Consider the following 20,535-nt stretch of genomic DNA (forward strand, 5'->3'; position numbering starts at 1 on the left):
ATAGGCCGGAGTAGGGGTGGGGACGGAGAGGTCAGGAAGAAAATTGCAGGTTAGGAAGGCGGTGCTGAGTTCGAGGGATTTGACTGAGACAAGGTGGGGGGAGGGGAAATGAGGAAACTGGAGAAATCTGAGTTCATCCCTTGTGGTTGGAGGGTTCCCAGGCAGAAGATGAGGTGCTCTTCCTCCAACCGTCGTGTTGCTATGGTCTGGCGATGGAGGAGTCCAAGGACCTACATCTCCTTGGTGGAGTGGGAGGGGGAGTTGAAGTGTTGAGCCACGGGGTGGTTGGGTTGGTTGGTCCGGGTGTCCCAGAGATGTTCTCTGAAACGTTCCGCAAGTAGGCAGCCTGTCTCCCCAATATAGAGGAGGCCATATCGGGTGCTGGCCAGGCACAAGTTTCCTTTTTGCCACGCCGCTGTGCCTGAAACAAAAGCCTCCACTCTTCATCACCATCTCACCTCCAGCAATGCCCTCACCACTGTGAGCCCACCCTGGACCTCACCAATGCCACCAGGTACTGCACCAGTCCAAACTTGACTTTGCCGCCACCATGTTTCTGCTTCGGGCCACTCTGGCCAATGCAGCCGCTGCCAATGCTGCCAGGCCTCGTACTGGGCCCGAACCCACCTCCACCACCACCTCTATGAATTTGCGCTGGATGCAGACCACACTAGGAACCCAAACTCCCCTCCGCCGCAGCAACCATGAGCCGGCGCTAAGAAAAGAGTGAGCAACAGTCCGGAACAAACATTCCCACAAGAGAGTGGATGGATTCCCAATTTGAGATCTGCAGGTGGATGTTAAAGGGCATGCACAGTTGGATGAGGCAAAACAACTGAAGTTGTGGCAGAGGCTGAATGTCCAGGATGTTAGAAAACCTACAGAAAATGTGGGAGTACGGTTTAAAAAGGAATTTTAGAGCAGAAATGAAAGTACAGTACTGTACTTGCTGAAGAAAAAGTCAATCTCAATTAAAGGTTGACCCTCTATTTTTGGCCAAAAAATCTGGAATTTTCCATTCACCTCATGTAAAGGTTAATCCTAGTTCTTCACAGATAACAACAAATCAACATTTGAGTCAAGACATTATCCTGAACATAAATGTTACAATGAGGAAACATTTTTTTTCGTGCTGTTATGTGTTTTGATGTACAACTCGCACCAATTTGGCACGACAATTTTAAGACGCATGAGGTCGGAATCAGGTGGCCACCTCCCTTTATGTGCAGCTCAGATTACCGTTTTTGTTTTGTTCATTTAGAATCAGTTGGGCTTCTGCTAACGATACAGTATTTTAGATTGTCGCGTGAACTTCAGCCCCTCAAAAATAGTTTCCACATAATAGGTGGCCCCAAAAAAGTTTAATTTTAAAAACTTTTTTGTGCATATATACAGTATATTGATCAGTAAAATGGGAGAAAATCCAAAGGTGTTTTATAAATACATGAAAAGCAAGGGGATAGCAAAGGAAAGAGTAGGGACTAAGAAGATGGGAGTATCACCATCAGTATGACAGTCTTAATAGAACATTAGAACATAGAACAGTACAGGCCTTTCAGCCCTTGATGTTGTGCTGGCCTTTTATCCTACTCTAAGATCAGACTAACCTACATACCCTTCATTGTACTATCTTCCATGTGCCTATCCAAGAGTCGCTTAAATGTCACTAATGACTCTGACCCTACTATCACTGCTGGCAGTGCATTTCATGCACCCACCATTCTCTGGGTAAGGAACCTACCTCTGATCTCTCCCTTAAACCTTCCTCCAATTACCTTTTTAAAATTATGCCCCCTCAGATAGCCATTTCAGCCCTGGGAAAAAGTCTCTGGCTATCCACTCTATCTCTGCCTGTCATCATCATGTACACTGCTATCAAGTCACCTCTCGTCTCATGTGAACTGTTATCTTACTTTTATGTATTAGAATACTTTACATCCAAGACTTTATTAATGGTTGTTTTTTAATTACTTATAAACCTTGTAGACCAGTATTACAAGAAAGATTGATGGTAGCATATCTATCCAGAGGAGATTCTGGCAGACCCAGATACTAGCTAAGGCTGCCTGTTATAGCATAGTGACAATGCAGTGTGAGCTGCTTCAAGATAAAAATAAATCAGCAGTAGTACAACAACCTGTAGTCATCACTGGAAAAGAAAAGAATCGCAAATAAAAAAAGAAAGGAGTCCTCCTTAAGAAATCAGAATAAAAAGGAGCATAGATCCTATGAGCTCCTGAAAATGCAGCAGTTAATAGCAGCAGCCAGCCTTTCTAGACAAGAGGAACATTAAGAGCAAGCAGCCTTTATTGTTAAACTTTAGCTCAGCCAGACCCTGTGAAAGAAGTATAAAAAAAGCTACCGAGGACCAGAAAAAGTCTCACTGAAGCTACAAGGAGACTGGGTAGGGGGAGAGGTATGTGATCATTGTTTTACAAGGTTTATGATGACTACAAAACTATACTCGTCAATCCTGGCTAAGAATTCTCGACCGGCGGAGAGCAGAATTTAACAGAGAAGAGCAGAACTGGGCAGGTTAGACTGGAATTGAAGAATGGGCAAAACAGTAACCAAACAATAAACTATCTTGACAGAGAGGTGGTTTAGGCATGGTGTTAATATATATGCGCACAAAAGAGATGAGTAAACAAATTCAGAGCTCCCCAGATGATGGGAAAAATTAAGTTAAAAAGAAAAGTGTGTTTTATAAGAAGTGTCAAGTATAGTTGAAAACCAAGCAGGGTGGCACGGTGGCTCAGTGGTTAGCACTGCTGCGTCACAGCACCAGGGACCTGGGTTCGATCCCAGCCTTGGTTGACTGTCTGTGTGGAGTTAGCACATTCACCCCATGTAGATTTCCTCCTGGTTCTCCAGTTTCCTCCCACAGTGCAAAGATGTGCAGGTTAGGTGGACATGCCATGGGAAATTTGAGCCACCGTGTTCATGGATGTGCAGGCTAAGAGGGTTAGTCATGGGAAATGTGGAGTTACAGAAATAGCGCAGGTGGCTGGGTCTGGGTGGGATGCTCTTCAGAGGGTCAGTGCAGACTCAAAGGGCCAAACAGCCTCTTTCCACAATGTCTGGATTCTATGAAGCTGAATACAAAGTTCAGAAGGCAGGTGAAGAAGCAAATACGAGAAGGATAGGGGGATTACAGGAAAAAAAATAGGCAGCTAACATAAAAGACAATCCAAGTGCTGCTATAGACACATCCTAAAGGTGAAAGAGAGGATAAGGGGTCAAATATTTTCAGAGGCAAGTAATATGGATCTTTACCTTGGAGGCATGGTGACTAAGAAGAAAACTCAGTCACTAGAAGGGATAAGTCATCAGTATTTAAAGTTGATGAGACACCAGGACTGGATGAGATGTATCCATGAACATCTAAGGGAGTGAGTGTGGAAATTGCAGAGGCACTGGAAATCTTTCAACCGTCTCTGGATTTAGAGCTGGTGCTGGAGGATTGGGGATCTGTAATCATCACGTCAGTGTACAAAAGCTGGCAATAGAAGCTGAGCAATTACAAACCAGTCACTTTAACTTTGTAGGTGCGGAAATGTCTCAAATTAATTATTCGGGATAGAATATATAGTCACATGGAAAAATGATGGCTGATTTGAATGAGTCAACACAGACCTAGAGTAATCTGAAAATCCACAAAATGACAAAGTGAACTTTTGAATATTGTGATGTGTTGAGAAGGAGGCCTTTGACAAAGCAGGTGCTGCCAATTGTCCAGCATGGTGTCTTGCTATGAGCACTCTTTCAGAGGAACAAGTGAAAGGTGGCAGCTCCGAGATTGGATAATCAGATGCCGAAGGTGAGCTTGAATGGATTGAACAGAGACTGAGGGACTGCTGTAAGTTTAAATGTCAGTCATCTGCCACACCATTCAAGAAATTGGATGTGAAATATTGACTTTGAGTCAGGAAAGTGATGTTGGGGCTTTGCCTACCTCCATTATGGCCCTGTATCTGTTACAGAAATTATGAATAATCTGGCCTGATTTCAGAAACTACAAATGCAAGCAAGTATCTAGCTAACTGTGTCTATAAACAGTGTTTCTGCTGCACAAAAACCTCCTTCCACCCTTCCTCCCTGTACAAGGGACATCCTTCTATTTGTTTTATCTCTTTGAGCATTGTCTTGTTTTCCCCTTAAATTCAGATATGCTCCTCATGGAGTTCTGTATTCTTGCCACCCTTTTAGGGAAAGAGGTTTCTCCTGAATTTCCTGTTGGATTTCTTGGTGATTTTTATATATATCTCACACACACACACACACACACACACACGCACACACACACTATTTTATTTATTTATATTATGATGGGGGCCAATGTTCTTTGTGCTTCCACTGCTTCTGGAAGTGGAAGTCACGCAGCAACATGACTACTGAGGTGCGGGGATTCCCAATGGTGCAACTGTGCAGTTTCGAGGGAGACTGGTTGACATTCCCTAGTTTTTTTTTTGTCTTCCATCCACTCAAGCAAAGTGGAAATGGCCCATCCGTTCTCAACATGCAGTAGCTGCTGCCAGCTTGGCAACAGTTGAATGGATCTGGAAACAAAGTAACAACAGTTCTGTAGCTGACTTGCACCAGTGACTGCCTAAAACAATGAATTGAATTAGTGTTTTTGTTTTGAAAATTGATGATATTTTGTCCCTATGTACTTTAGTCTCTGGCTTAGCTCACTCTGACATTGCATGATTAATCATTAAAATAGAACAATGCTGATGTTTCTGTGGAGATTTAAGATTTAATATTGATTGCATTACACCAAAACGTGTTTGGCATCCACTTGTGAAGAGGTGGTCACTTCCTGTGTTGTGAATAGAGCTAATGAGTAAACTGGCTTCCGTTCATTTCCAGAATTTGTTCGAACCACACTACAGTGCAAATTACAGAGCTGACCTTCTTTTCAACCCAGGTCCCTCATTTATTTTCTTTCTACAGTCCACAAATGACTCAGATTCTTACCACACCCTTCAGCAATAGCAAATCTTCAGTTGAAGAGATTATCTCAGTGTCCAAACTGGAATTGTTTGTGCTTCTTCACGAAAACTGACTTGTGTTTGGAATTTTGTTGAGTTTGAATAGTTCAATTTCATTGATTTTTCGATGGCTGGTATGCAGACTTGCAATGTGATGCCTACTGTCAGGAAAATGAATACAAAATACGTAACTTCGACTTTACACGTTCTCTGCTCCCGTTCCAAGGTTTGCTCGTTTGCCATCAGACTTTGGTGTCAAGTCAATACTATCAGATTCACTTATTTTCAATGAGACAGGATTGTACTGAAGGCATGTATTGGAATCTAGCCAGTACTTGAACTGCAAATCATCCAAGCATAGTCAACTGTTGTGTTAGGAATAAAACATCTTGTAAAAGTAAAACTCTTTGAGTTTCCAATTCTATTCACTTTGCTTTGGGCTGATTATAGCGAAAATACAGCTTGTGCAAAATTTGAATTTCTTTCTCACCTCAGACGACCAGATAGAATGGGATGAAGTGATTTCATTCTCACGTAATGATGTAGAGTGTCAGTGTTGGACTAGGATGGACAAAGCCAGATATCTCATGACACCCGGTTATAGCCTGACAGGTTTATTTGACACCGCGACTGCCGCTTAGACATTGACCGCCTCAACCAGTCCGCCCCCTCACCCACTCCAACCTCTCACCCTCACAGCGCGCAGCCCTCCACTCCGCCGCTCCAACCCCAACCTCACCATCAAACCGGCAGACAAGGGAGGCGCAGTGGCAGTTTGGCGCACCGATCTTTACACCGCTGAAGCTAGACGCCAACTCGCGGACATTTTCTCCTACTGCTCAGCCTGCTCTTGCCCCACCGAACTCCTGTCTGCTTACCTCGACACTGTCCTGTCCCCCTTAGTCCAAGAACACCCCACCTATGTTTGGGACACCACCCACGCCCTCCACCTCCTCCATGATTTTCGCTTCCCCAGCCCCCAATGCCTTATCTTCACCATGGACATCCAGTCCCTATACACCTCCATCCCCCATCACGAAGGCCTCAAAGCCCTCCACTTCTTCCTTTCCCGCCGAACCAACCAGTACCCTTCCACTGACACCCTCCTTCGACTGACTGAAGTGGTCCTCACTCTTAACAACTTCTCCTTCCAATCCTCCCACTTCCTCCATACCAAAGGAGTAGCCATGGGCACCCACATGGGCCCCAGCTATGCCTGTCTCTTCGTTGGATATGTGGAACAGTCCATCTTCCGCAGCTACACTGGCACCAGCCCCCACCTTTTCCTCCACTACATTGATGATTGTAATGGCGCTACCTCGTGCTCCCACAAGGAGGTTGAACAGTTCATCCACTTTACTAACACCTTCCACCCAGCCCTCAAATTTACCTGGACCGTCTCAGACTCCTCCCTCCCCTTCCTAGACCTCTTCATTTCTATCTCTGGCGACAGACTTAACACAGACATTTACTATAAACCGACCGACTCCCACAGCTACCTAGATTACACCTCCCCCCACCCTGCCCTCTGTAAAAACACCATCCCATATTCCCAATTCCTTCGCCTCCGTCACATCTGCTCCCAGGTGGACCAATTCCAATACCGAACAACCCAGATGGCATCCTTCTTCAAAGACCGCAATTTCCCCTCCGACGTGGTCGACGATGCTCTCCACTGCATCTCCTCCACTACCCGCACCTCTACCCTTGAACCCCGCCCCTCCAATCGCCACCAGGACAGAACCCCACTGGTCCTCACCTTCCAACCCACCAACCTCTGGATACATCGTATCATCCTCCATCATTTCCACCAACTCTAAAACAGACCCCACCACGAGGGATAAATTTCCCTTTCCCCGCCCCCCCCCCCATTGATGTTCCGGAGAGACCACTCCCTCCGCGACTCCCTCGTCAGGTCCATACCCTCCACCAACCCAACCTCCACTCCTGGCACCTTCCCCTGCAACCGCAAGAAGTGCAAAACTTGTGCCCACACCTCCCCCCTCACCTCCCTCAAGGCCCCAATGGCTCCTTCCATATCCATCGCAAATTCACCTGCACTTCCACACACATCATTTACTGTATCCATTGCACCCGATGTGGTCTCCTCTACATTGGGGAGACAGGACCCCTACTTGCGGAACATTTCAGGGAACACCTCTGGGACACCCGCACCAACCAACCCAACCGCCCTGTGGCTGAACACTTTAACTCCCCCTCCCACTCCGCCAAGGACATGCAGGTCCTTGGCCTCCTCCATCGCCAGACCCTGACCACACGACGCCTGGAGGAAGAGCGCCTCATCTTCTGCCTAGGAACCCTCCAACCACACGGGATTAATGTAGATTTCTCCAGCTTCCTCATTTCCCCTCCCCCCCACCTTTATCTCAGTCTCAACCCCCGGATTCAGCACCGCCCTCTTGACCTGCAATCTTCTTCACAACCTCTCCGCCCCACCCCCTCTCCGACCATCACCCTCATGCTCACCTCATTCCACCTATCGTATTCCTAGCGCCCCTCCCCCATACTCTTTATCTCAGCCCACTTGGCACACCAGCCTCATTCCTGAATAAGGGCTTATGCCCGAAACGTCGATTCTCCTGCTCCTCGGATGCTGCCTGGCCTGCTGTGTTTTTCCAGCATCTGCAGTCCTCACTTTCTCCAGGTTTATTTGAGATCACAAGCATTCAGAGCACTTGGGTAAAGTGACTTCTCCTGACAAAGAAGCATCACTCTGAAAGCTTGTGATTTCAAATAAGGCTGTCTGACTATAACCTGGTGTCGTGTGACTTCTGACATGCTCCAGTGATGCTGTAGATCGGCTTTCTTTTGCAATTCAGTACCCACGTGGTAGCAAGGAAAGCAATTAAGCAACTGGAAAACCTTGATGTCAATCAGAAACCCTTGTTCAATTCAATCAACCCAATCCTGGACTTTCAATGCCACTTTCTGCTGATCGGTACCACAGAGGGTAGCATTATGGTGCTTCCATCATGGAGCAAAGCTGCTAACAAACCCTAGTGACCAGAAAGTCCTAGCTGCTTACACTCTCCATGTTTATTCTTGGACAAATGGAGCTATGAGACAGTGGTGTTGTTAGAACAGAATTGTGAGTCAAACCCAGAGCCTGCTACACTTTGTAACCCAGAGCTTCCAGCTCACCGGTGATGATTTTCCCAGGTAATTTATTTTTTCCTGTTGTGTATTCTGCAGTTAACTAATGGGTGAGTGAAGAAAGGACACAGTGTAGGAGCACAGGACACTAATTGGTTGCGACTGATTATTCTTACTCAAATGTATTTAAGACCATACTTTTGTCTGCAAGGTCAGTGAAGTGGCTTGGTGTGGAAAATGTATGGTTTATGTCCTGCCCCACATGTTCCTGTGTGAAGTTTTGAAAGGATGGTATCTGAAATGGCAGTGGGACTACTTCATTTGTAATTGAAATCTTAGGACTGACCAATATTTTGATTGCTGGAGAAGCACAGCAGGTCAGGCAGCATCCAGGGAACAGGAGAATCGACGTTTCGGGCATAAGCCCTTCTTCAGGAATGAGGAAAGTGTGTCCAGCAGGCTAAGATAAAAGGTAGGGAGGAGGGACTTGGGGGAGGGGCGTCGGAAATGTGATAGGTGGAAAGAGGTCAAGGTGAAGGTGATAGGTCAGACTGGGGTGGGGGCGGAGAGGTCAGGAAGAAGATTTTGATTGCTCTACCACATTGGCTCTCTAAGTCTTTCTCTCTCTCTGCCCTGCCATCAACAGCCACACCTGTCCTTGAACAATGTGAATTGTTGTCTCATCTGATTATTTCCTGGCAGAAAACTCTGGAACAACCTTTTTTTCCAACTAAATGGCTTCTCCTGCTTCCCTCCATCTTGGGGATTGGTACTCTGTGTATTTTCTGCTACATGTTTGTCTCGATTGGGTAGCTACTTACTCAAATACAGTAACTGCATGAACAATGGTGATTATGGCAAAGATTGGACAGTTTTATTCAGACATTTCAAAAAGTTTGCTGTGGGAGTTGTATTGGAATACCTGTGTGTGCATGTCAGTAAAAGTCTGACACTTTCTTTGAAAAATCCATTTAAAAAATGCTGCTGTTTTCATAGTCCCACAGAGTGAATTAATGTGGAGAAGTGAAAAGAGTTAGAGGGAAGAAAATCCATAGAGAGAGGAAAATAAACAGGATGATTGGGGAAGGTAAATTAATATATTGAGTGTGAGAGCAAGTGTTTTGAGATATAGGTAGAGGTATGGAAACATATTGAATGACAAAGGAAGGAGATAATCAGAAATCCAACACAGAAATAAAAAGAGGCACTTATTTCCATGTCTGAGAGAAGTCGTAGAGATGTTTAGCACAGAAACAGACTCTTCTGTCCAATTCGTCCATGTTGACCAGATATCCCAACCCAATGTAGTCTCCCCTGCCAGCACCTGGCCCATATCCCTCCAAACCTTTCTTATTTGGATGGGTATATGAATGCCTTTTAAACGTTGCAATTGTACCAGCCTCCATCACTTCCTCTGGCAGCTCATTCCATACACGCACCACCCTCTGTGTGAAAAAGTTGTCCCGTAGGTCTCCTTTTATACCTTTCCCCTCTCACCCTAAACTTATGTCCTCTAGTTCTGGACACTCCCATCCCAGGGCAGAGATTTTGTCTATTTATCCTATCCATGACCCTCATGATTTTATAAACATCTGAAAGGTCACCCCTCCGCCTCCGTCGGCCCAGAGAAAGCTGCCCCAGCCTATTCAACCTTTCCCTATAGTCGACCAGTTTATTCCTTAAAGTGGAGCCATGTGGTAGTATGGCCAAGAATTAGCGATGATTATATATTTATATTCCAGCAGAATCATGAAGAGCTGGCAACTAAAAAAAATTACCATAAGGTAAGCCATTTAGGGGTTTGTGCTTAAACCAGGAACTTTGTCCGAATGCTCTTACTTTCCCCAATTCTCCAGCTAAAATATTAGAAATAGCATTCATATGTCAGCTGTCTCTGATGGTGCTTCTGCAGCTGAATCAGATGCTTGGAGCATTCAAGTCCCGAACAGGGACTTTGTAATTATCCAGGCTGACACTTCAGTACTGAGAGAGCACTGCACTGCTCTAGGTGCTGTTTTTCAAAGAATTCATTACACCAAGGCTCTGCCTACATTCTCAGATAGACATGAAAGATCCTACAGCGCAATTTGAAGAACAACTGTAGATTTATTTCTGACATTGCTGGTTAATGGTTATCCTTCAGTCAACAACATATATAGTCATTAGCACATTGCTATGCAAAAGCTAGCTGCCACCTCGCTTATATCATAGCAGTGACAATATTTCAAAAATAATTCATTTGGTGTAAAATGCTTTGGGACGTCCAGTAGTTGGAAAAGCTGTCATAAAAACGCAACACCAGAAATCCAGTTTTAAGTAAACGTGAACAGAAACACAAATGCAGAGGAATGGGATTTTGGGAGATATAGCAGTTTGGATCAGTAATTGGCTTGCTGAAAGAAGAGAGGGTGGTGGTTGATGGGAAATATTCATCCTGGAGTCTGGTTACCAGTGGTGTACCGTAAGGGTCGGTGTTGGATCCACTGCTGTTCGTCATTTTTATAAACTACCTGGATGAGGGTGTAGAAGGGTGGGTTAGTAAATTTGCAGACGACACTAAGATTGGTGAAGTTGTGGATAGTGACAAAGGATGTTGTAGGTTACAGAGAGACATAGATAAGCTGCAGAGCTGGGCTGAGAGGTGGCAAATGGAGTTTAATGCAGACAAGTGTGAGGTCATTCACTTGGGTCGGAGTAACCGGAATACAAAGTACTGGGCTAACGGTAAGATTCTTGGTAGTGTAGATGAGCAGAGAGATCTCGGTGTCCAGGTACACAGATCCTTGAAAGTTGCCACCCAGGTTGACAGGGTTGTTAAGAAGGCATACAGTGTTTTAGCTTTTATTAATAGAGGGATCGAGTTCCAGAACCATGAGGTTATGCTACAGCTGTACAAAACTCTAGTGCGGCCGCACTTGGAGTATTGTGTATAGTTCTGGTCACCGCATTATAGGAAGGATGTGGAAGCTTTGGAAAGGGTGCAGAGGAGGTTTACTCTGATGTTGCCTGGTATGGAGGGGAGGTCTTACGAGGAAAGGCTGAGGGACTTGAGGCTGTTTTCGTTAGAGAAGAAGGTTGAGAGGTGACTTAATAGACGTGGTCGACGATGCCCTCCACCGCATCTCTTCCACTTCCCGCTCCTCCGCCCTTGAACCCCGCCCCTCCAACCGCCACCAGGACAGAACCCCACTAGTCCTCACCTACCACCCCACCAATCTCCATGTACAGCGCATCATCCACCGTCATTTCCGCTACCTCCATACGGACCCCACCACCAAGGATATATTTCCCTCCCCTCCCCTATCAGCATTCCGTAAAGACCACTCCCTCCGTGACTCCCTCGTCAGATCCACACCCCCCACCAACCCAACCTCCACTCCCGGCACCTTCCCCTGCAACCGCAGGAGGTGCAAGACTTGCGCCCACACCTCCCCCCTCATCTCCCTCCAAAGCCCCAAAGGAAACTTCCATATCCGCCACAGATTCACCTGCACCTCCACACATATCATCTATTGCATCCTCTGCACCCGATGTGGCCTCCTCTATATTGGGGAAACAGGCCGGCTACTTGCGGAGCGTTTCAGAGAACACCTCTGGGACACCCGGACCAACCAACCCAACCACCCTGTAGCTCAACATTTCAATTCCCCCTCCCACTCCACCAAGGATATGCAGGTCTTTGGACTCCTCCATCGTCAGACCACAGCGAAACGACGGTTGGAGGAAGAACGCCTCATCTTCCGGCTAGGAACGCTCCAACCACAAGGGATGAACTCGGATTTCACCAGTTTCCTCATTTCCCCTCCCCCCACCCTGTCTCAGTCAAATCCATCAAATTCAGCACCGCCTTCCTAACCTGCAATCTTCTTCCCGACCTCTCCGCCCCCACCCCAGTCTGACCTATCACCCTCACCTTGACCTCTTTCCACCTATCACATTTCCGACGCCCCTCCCCCAAGTCCCTCCTCCCTACCTTTTATCTTAGCCTGCTGGACAAACTTTCCTCATTCCTGAAGAAGGGCTTATGCCCGAAACGTCGATTCTCCTGTTCCCTGGATGCTGCCTGACCTGCTGTGCTTTACCAGCAACACATTTCCAGCAGGTGACTTAATAGAGACATATAAGATAATCAGAGGGTTAGATAGGGTGGACAAGGAGAGCTTTTTTCCAAGAATGGTGACGGCGAGCACGAGGGGGCATAGTTTTAAAATGAGGAATGATAAATAATGGACAGATGTCAGAGGTAGTTTCTTTACTCAGAGTAGTAAGGGTATGGAATGATTTGCCTGCAACGGAGTAGATTCGCCAACTTAAAAGTACTTAAAGTCGTCATTGGACAAGCATATGGATGTGCATGGAATAGTGTAGATTAGATGGGCTTCAGATTGGTATGCCAGGTTGGCGCAACATCGAGGGCCGAAGGGCCTGTACTGCGCTGTAATGTTCTATGTTCTAAATTGCTGGAAAAGCTCAGTCAGTCTGGCAGCAGCTATGAAGAGAAATGTTTGAACGTGTAAGGTTGGGTGACCCTTCCTCCGAACTGGATAAACATTCTCGTCTAAAACTCTTAACTCTTACACAAAGATGAAAGCAAGAAATTGAAGCTGATGGAAACGTGAATCAAAACTGGAAAATGCCAGAATTACTGGAGTGTGAGGCAGCATGAGCATTTTGAATGTGGATTGCACCAAAACAGTTTGGATGGGTGGTACAGTATCCAGGTGATACACTAACTCTGGCATCTCAGCAAGTGCTGGCTGAACCGGGCAGTCAGTTTAGTCTGCATTCATCGACTTAACTGTGGCATCCCAGTGAGATGCATGGGAGCAGTGTTTGGATTCAATGTGAGCGGCACCAGGAAGATCTGGTATTTTATTTGAAGATCTTCAGTGCTGTGACAATATTGATGTTTTAAAAAATAAAGTGTTCGCTTTTTTTAAAAAAAACTCCTATTTGTTTATTTTCACAATGTTACACATTCACGTCTGCTGTCAATGCTTTCTCTCATTCGGAGGTGTCATTTACACCACAGGCAATTTTTGCCTGCCTTGCCTTTTTAGCAGTTGGCTCCCTCTGCTCTCTATCTGTGCACTGAGAAAGGACCTGGGATTGGAGCGTTTATGCCCCCTTGTGACCCATACAGGATTTTCATGTCTTTTACACGTGTGTTTCCCCAAGCAGACAGGTGGAGTAAGCACAGGGTGAGGGGAGGGCTTGATATGAACAAAGAAACTGCTTTATTTCACAGCAGTTGGATGTTCAGAGGAGTGCTTTTGATTGTTTTCATTTAATTTATTCCCTATGTTTTTACCTCTGACATAAAAGGAAAAACACAGCCCATTTCCCCATATTAATAAGTCATCATACTTGAGCGTGAGTCTTCTCATGGCTTTCCTAGCATTGCTAACTTTTGAGAATTCCAAATAACTTTACCACCTTTAATTATAAGCTTGGCTAAATTACAGTGTTCCTTTTTTTTCAAAAGACTTTGTGCAATTCTGTCTTTTTTGTTGGCTCTCCTTTTTTTCATGAAGAAGAGAGAGTTTATTTAGCCAGTTTGTACAATTTTTCCGAGCTGTTCCCAGCACCAACAAGAGCTAAGCTCTGCTTCTTCTAGCTTTCCTGTTTATATCCCAAAGACCAGCTTCTTACTGTTGTTCCTTGGAAGATCTAAATGCCGTTGCACAGTGAAGGAGCATGTGTAAGCACATCCTATTCCATTAAATGTAATTATGCTGCAGTTGACATCTGGATGATGGATGTTGGTGTAAAATATGTCTGAGCCGATGCCTCACAGTTACCTTCCTCAGATTTCTAACGTGTACAGAGCCATTGAAGAAAAACATGTTGTTGTTGCAACCTAGAATTAAGATATTTAAGTTTCCACCAGGCATGACAGATTTGTCTTTTTTAAGGAAATGGTTCTGTAAAGGTTAATGTTCATGTTACATTGAACCCCATCCATTCTATTGAGCTGTGCATGGAGACAAGGGGCTCTACTCCCACTTTTGGAAGGAGTGAATGTATCTGTATTCGTTCTGTAAAGTCCTAGTATTTATGTCTGACCAAATGTAATTTTATTTACTATCATGTAATAAATCTTCATGTTCTCTAAGAATAGTGCCTTTTCTGTAGATGCTGTATGGTGATGCATCCTCTGCTATTGTTACAGATTAGATCAGACCCTCTCAAAGTATTTTAAGAAGGTAGCCTAAATCCTAACATTTTTCTTATTTTTAAGGTGAATCTGGAGTGCCATGTTCCAGATGAAATGTGACTGGTCAACCTATTCGACATTAAGCAAAAACATAATTTATTTAAACGCTGTGTAGTTAAAATACAAACAAAAGAAAGAAGAATTTAGTATAACTTTATTGGAAAACTTAACTGAATAAAAGATACATTAACTATTACCGATTACTATTACTATGTTCCAATATAGTAACATCGCATAAACACACTCTTGGCAAAAAGATAAATTCAAACACAGATTCTGACATGCAGTTTTCTAATCCAGGAGGAAAAGGGAAACATCAAAGGAAAATTCAGAGTAGCAGCCAGGAGACATTCACTGAATCTTCCAACTCTGAGACCCCAATAGCTTCTGATGTTACTGATAAACCAAACCGAAAACCTAATTTGAGAGAGCTGGCCACACCCATTCAGGTGGTTTATTTAAAAAAAACGAGGCCTGCCAAGCTGTTTAGTCAAGTGGTCTTCATTAGTCAGCACCCCTCACTGCCCTAGCCTTACAACTTCTCTTCAAAACAAACAGGACCAAATAATCTCTTAAAACCTCAGCATTGTCACATCATTAATCACACAATAGGCCAAGACAAAGGGAGCTTGGTAGTGGTGGACCACTGAAAACAGCCCTTATTAGTCAGTACCACGTACTGGCAGAGGTGGTAAATACCACAAGGTCCATGAGTGGTCACCTGGGGAAATACCACAAGATCCAGAAACGCAGGGTTGTAGTCTCCGGTATTTGATGCTTTGTATACTGATCCTTGATTGTCAGGAACCTGGAGTGAAGAAACTGTTTTCTAAACATTAGGTACAGTTGGTTTTGCTATAATGCGCTTCTTCAAAGCAAATTGGCTATAATGCAATTGAAGAATTTAGGCCATTATTTGTACAATGTGCATATTCACAATACAATTCCGGCCCCATTAGTTTAAATGTCTCGGCTATTGCATGATTTTCTCAACACAAAGGAACGGAACTATTGTTACATCAGAACCAACTACTGTTATAGACTTTTATAAACACCAGACTGCTGCTTATGGGAACTTTTTAAAGTAGCCAAAACAATTTGACCTGTAAAATTGTTGGGTAAATTCAGGTACTGCTTTAATTTTCAAATTTTAAGCAGCAAGCCAATCCGTATCCATTCAAAGGGCCAGACATTGCAACGTGAGCTGTGGGGCCCCCGAAGGACAGTAAAGTATCAAACTCCCAGCAAGAAACCTGCCACGAGGAGCACCCAGAAGGACTAGCCAGGGAGGAGGATAAGGACGCCTTTCTTGACCGAGTGGCACAAACTCCACCCAAACTGACAGAGTCAATAGAGGAGGTGGAGGAAACGACGAACGCAGGGGAGTGGATACCGGTGTGAAACAGCCAGGAAAGGAAATCTCATTGGGTCCCCACAAGACCACAGCACAATGGAAAGAGGCACCTGCATGTTGGACACCACAGCAGATGCTCTGATGCTGAAGACACGAAGAGGGATGGCCACTCAGCAGTGAACAAGGCCCAGCACCACTCCACCCTCAGCAATCTTTCCAGCATCGGGCAACTGTGTGGCATTTGCACATTCTCCCCGTGTCTGCATGGGTTTCGTCCGGCTGCTCCGGTTTCCTCCCACAGTCCAGAGATGTACAGGTTAGGTGAATTGGCAATGCTAAATTGCCCATAGTGTTAGGTGCATTAGTCAAAGGGAAATGGGACTGGGTGGGTTACTCTTCAGAGGGTTGGTGTGGACTTGTTGGGCCAAAGGGCTGTTTCCACACTGTAGGGAACCTAAATCTAAAAACTTTATGGTTATGTCCTCAAAGAACACAGTCACATTTGTGAGATGTGATTTCCCATGCACAAAGCCATTCCAAACATTTTGCTAAGTATGTATCCTCAAATAGATGAGAATTTGTGATACTTTTCTGAATCCCATATCTATTTATCTGTATATAGAGAAGACTGTTGAAGTATGGAAACATAGTAAAACACATTGAGAGACAATATGATGCAATGGAAGCTGAAATATTTATTTCATCTTAAAGACATATGTTCAATCGAACAGTTCTGTGCTATTGTCCACCAAAGAATATAATTGTTAATACATACTGATATTGATGTTGAATTTTACTATTCATTTTATGCTGGTATAGTTGTTAGGGTGGTCATTAAGCTTTGTCTTGCCACTAAGCTACCTCATCCCTATCTCTGCTGCTACCATTTATTGGATATGATCATGTTTCCATCAGATGCTTCCAACAATTTTGCTTTTAGCTTACTGTATAAATTAAAGTTGTGTTGTTTTATTTATTTTGCTTCACATGCCACACTGCACGATGGAGGGAAATGAGTGACCTGCTCCCATCTTATTGCCAGTTGTCCATGCACCACCCACCAGGAGGTGCATGTGAGTTATGTGCTCTGCGCTCTTATTTTCTATGAGCAAACGTCTGACCTTGAGCCAATGACTCCAAGGTCAAGCGTGCGATTTTCAATTTGCCATCTTCAGCAATGTGTTCCATCACTCTGTAATGTGTTGACATAATTCACTATTGCTTTGCCATGCCTTACTTTTTACAGACATGTCTTCTATTCTCACCCAACTCACTACTCAGAATAGATTAATAGATCCAGCAGCAGCGTGTTGAAACTCTGCAACCTGAGGAGAAAAAGATCAGATGCTGATTTTGACTGAGTTTTCCAGATTTACCTGCCTTTATTGGAAAGGGTCGATACTTATAGCAGTACAGTTGATGAGCACCCAGAGTATTTAGGAAAGAGCATGCAACCCATTGACAGTTGTTATGGCAACCATTCTTGAAGGTGGGGTGTGACAGCTGGAACTAGCCAAAGAGGAAGCAAAACTGAAATGATCACTGGATTGCCAATTAATTAAGATACTGTAAAGGTTAGGTTTTGCTATGCAAAACTTGAGTTTTAATTTTTTTTAATCTATATAGAATTGCCTCTTCCTCAATTCCCTGCACTGAAGATTGACAATGAGATACAAAAAGGAAACCTGTCCCAAAGTGCAGAAATCCATGGGCAAGTGGGGCGCACAATCTCATTAGTGAGCTCCTCCAGAGGCATAGAGACTGTGGCAGGAAAAATGGTAAGTGTTCAGATTTATGAAAACAGCAAGGTAAGTCACCTCGAATAAATTTACAAAAAGCATCCGAATTTATCAATGGAATGAGTACTTCAAGATTGTGGATAGAAAAGAGAGGTCAGGCAATTACTATCTGCATCTGGGCAATACCAGCATTTATTACCAAACCCTACTTGCCCTGATACCATTTAGTGAATAGCTTACCAGGTCACTTCACAAGGCAGTTGATAGGCAATCATGAGGGGCATAGATAAAGTGAAAAGCAAGGGTTTTTCCCTTGAGATGGGGGAGTTCAAAACTATGGGGGGTATGTTTTTAAGGTGAGAGGAGAAGGATTTTAAAGAGGACATGAGGGGCAACTTTTTCCAAAGAGGAGTTCATGTGTGGAATGAATTGCTAGAGAAAGTGGTGGATGCGGGTACAGTTACAACATTTAAAAGACATTTGGGTAAGTTCATGATTAGGAGGGATTTGGAGGGATACGGGGCAAGCACAGCCTCCTGGGACTAGTTTAATTTGGGAGCATAGTTGGCCTGGATTGGTTGAACCACAGGGTCTGTTTCCATTCTGTATGACTCTATAACTGATATCAAAAAGGAAATCCTCTCCTTCTTGAAGCGAACATTGTTTGTTTAGAATAACTTTCCAGGAAGTTTAATAGAGTTTCAATCACTGGAACTGCTCGAGTATAATGAGATGCCCTGATTCAACAGAAAATCCAGTAGAGGAATGAAGACTTACATAAACTAATATCCTTCTCCAATGTGTGACTTGCAATATGTAAATAATAGGCCACAAATCTGCTGAAAAGGTAAAATATTTGCTGTCACTAATCCTTATCCCAACCATGCAGTGTGTACATTTGCTCCCAGATGTCATTAAGAAGATGGGACAGTTAGCTGGTTATGTGACAGAATTGGTTTTAAAGCAGAAAATGTGGGCTAGTGTGTATAGAAATATTAACAAAGCATTTCCTGATCAGGACCAAATTCAATAATTTCAGAAATTAAGTGCACAAGGTCCAGAAGATTGCAATACTTCATTCTGCATTAACCTCACTAGTAAAGATTCAGGTGATGACACCACTTGTGTGTTCAGTGTGGAACTTCGTTAGAAATGTTTTAAGAAAAACTTCGTTGAAATGGGACGATTTGAGTCATACATGAGGAGCATGTTTCATCATTCCACCCGCTACTTGATAGTCTCATGGAATTTAACGAATAATGAATCGTCCAGAATTAATATAGCAGTGGACACTGTTTTCCATTTTTGTAAAATATGGACATTTTAATAATCCGTGATTTGGGAGGTGGTGATATAGTGATACTGTAACTGGATTCATAATCCACAACCCCAGGCAAATATTCTGGGGACATGCTTTCGAATCTCACAAAGGCAGACGGTGAAATTTGAATTCCATAACAATCTGGAACAAAAACATAATCTGTTGGTGAGTGTGTAACCATTGTTGATTTGGCATAAAGCCATCTGATTCACTAAAGTCCTTCAGGGAATAAATCTGCCATGCTTACATGTGACTCCAGATCCACAGCAGTGTGGTTGACCCTCAACTGTTACCTGGGCAACTGAGGATAGGCAATAAATGTTGACCTTACGAGTGATGCCCACACCCTGTGAACTAAATGTTTATATTTAAATTGCATGTTAATATTGAATCCAGCCCTATGTAAGGTTTGGCCATGGTAACATAAATATAGGATAATTTGCTGCAACATCAGGCTTGAAAAATAAGGGAAGAGAAATCTGAGCACTTGTTGCTATGACTTCTCAAAAGTACAAGTTTAAGGATTCTGGATAATCCAAGATGGAGGATGGGAAAAATTTCTGGCTGTTAGAGCTGCTCCTTTTTTTTTGAGGTATTTTAGGTGTTGGAGGTGATTTCCTCGAACGCCAGGAGCAGCAATTGCTGTTTTATATGCTGTTGCATTGTTTTGGAACTGAGGGGAAAAATAAGTCAAAACAACAGCAGTTTAAAAGGGAGAAGAGCAGACAAAGGAAGCACATGGTGAGGACAGTGCAGGAGAGAGAGAGAGAGAGAACCTGCACAGTTACCGCCTTTGCTGTTTGAATTTGTGTATCGCTGGACATCGGAGTGCATCTGGGAAAATTAACAGACAGTGAAATTCACAACTAATCTTGGAGGAACTGTTGGGTGAAGTTCATAGCACAGAATCAGATAAGTTAATTGTTGTTTTAAGTCTGTCCAAGAGAAAGGCTGCAGTAGTGAGTACAGTGGATTCTTTCTTGATTATATGTTTTTGGAGATAAGTCTCTTGATTAAACTTAAAAATATGAGCCATAGCTATTAATTTAACCTGGGGCAGTGTTTTGTAGAGGAATAAGACGGTGTTATTTTCTGGGTCTGTAGATTGTGAAGGAGCAAAAATGGCCTTTGCAGTGATATGTACTTCGTGTCAGATGTGGGAGTTTAAAGAGAGTTTAAGGGTTACTGCAGATTATATCTGCCATAAATGCTGTTGGATGCGAATCTTATCAGATCGAGTGGATCAGTTGGAGAGACAGTTAGAAGCAATGAGGAATTTGCAACAGCAACAGTATGTGATGGATGGCAGTTATAGGAAGGGGGGAAGTCTCCGATACAGTCACATAGATGGGTTAACCCCAGGAAGGGAAAGAGAGGTCGGCACCTAGGGCAGGCATCTTTTGTGGATATACCCATTTCAAACAGGTATGCTGTTTTGGAAAATGTAGGGGGTGATGGATTCTCAGGGGAACGTAGCAGAAACAGCCAAGTTTCTAGTGTTGAGACTGGCTCTAATGCAATGAGGGGTACGTCGGCTTCCAAGAGATCAATTATGTAAGGGAATTCTGTAGTCAGAGGGACAGACAGACGTTTCTGTGGCTAGCAGAGAAAAAGCAGACTGGTGTGTTGTTTCCCTGGTGCCAGGATCAAGGATATCTCAGAGAGGGTGCAGAATGTTCTCACATGGGAGAGGGGCCAGCAGGAGGTCATTGTTCACACTGGAAGGGAAAAGGTTGAGACTCTGAAGGGAGATTGCAGAGAGTTTGGCAGAAATTTAAAAAGATTAGAATGGTGCT

At 44.0% G+C, this 20,535-nt stretch overlaps 1 protein-coding gene across 6 annotated transcripts in view; it reads left to right on the top strand.

The window, feature by feature from the left end:
• The window catches only part of reps2 (RALBP1 associated Eps domain containing 2), a 213,418-nt gene that overhangs the window by 78,360 nt on the left and 114,523 nt on the right, over window positions 1–20,535 (top strand). For all 6 annotated transcript variants that reach the window (XR_015758764.1, XM_087992410.1, XM_087992409.1 and 3 more), the window contains one exon: window positions 17,306–17,457. Coding sequence is in view for 5 of the 6 variants with exons in the window: in XM_087992410.1 (XP_087848536.1) it covers window positions 17,306–17,457 (152 nt within the window). In the remaining variant the exon portion in view is untranslated. The remainder of the gene's footprint in view (window positions 1–17,305; window positions 17,458–20,535) is intronic.

The sequence above is a fragment of the Chiloscyllium plagiosum genome, unplaced genomic scaffold (assembly GCF_037043375.1).
Source record: "Chiloscyllium plagiosum isolate Xiang-an unplaced genomic scaffold, Cpla_swu_hap1 HiC_scaffold_12, whole genome shotgun sequence".
Lineage (NCBI taxonomy): Eukaryota > Metazoa > Chordata > Chondrichthyes > Orectolobiformes > Hemiscylliidae > Chiloscyllium > Chiloscyllium plagiosum.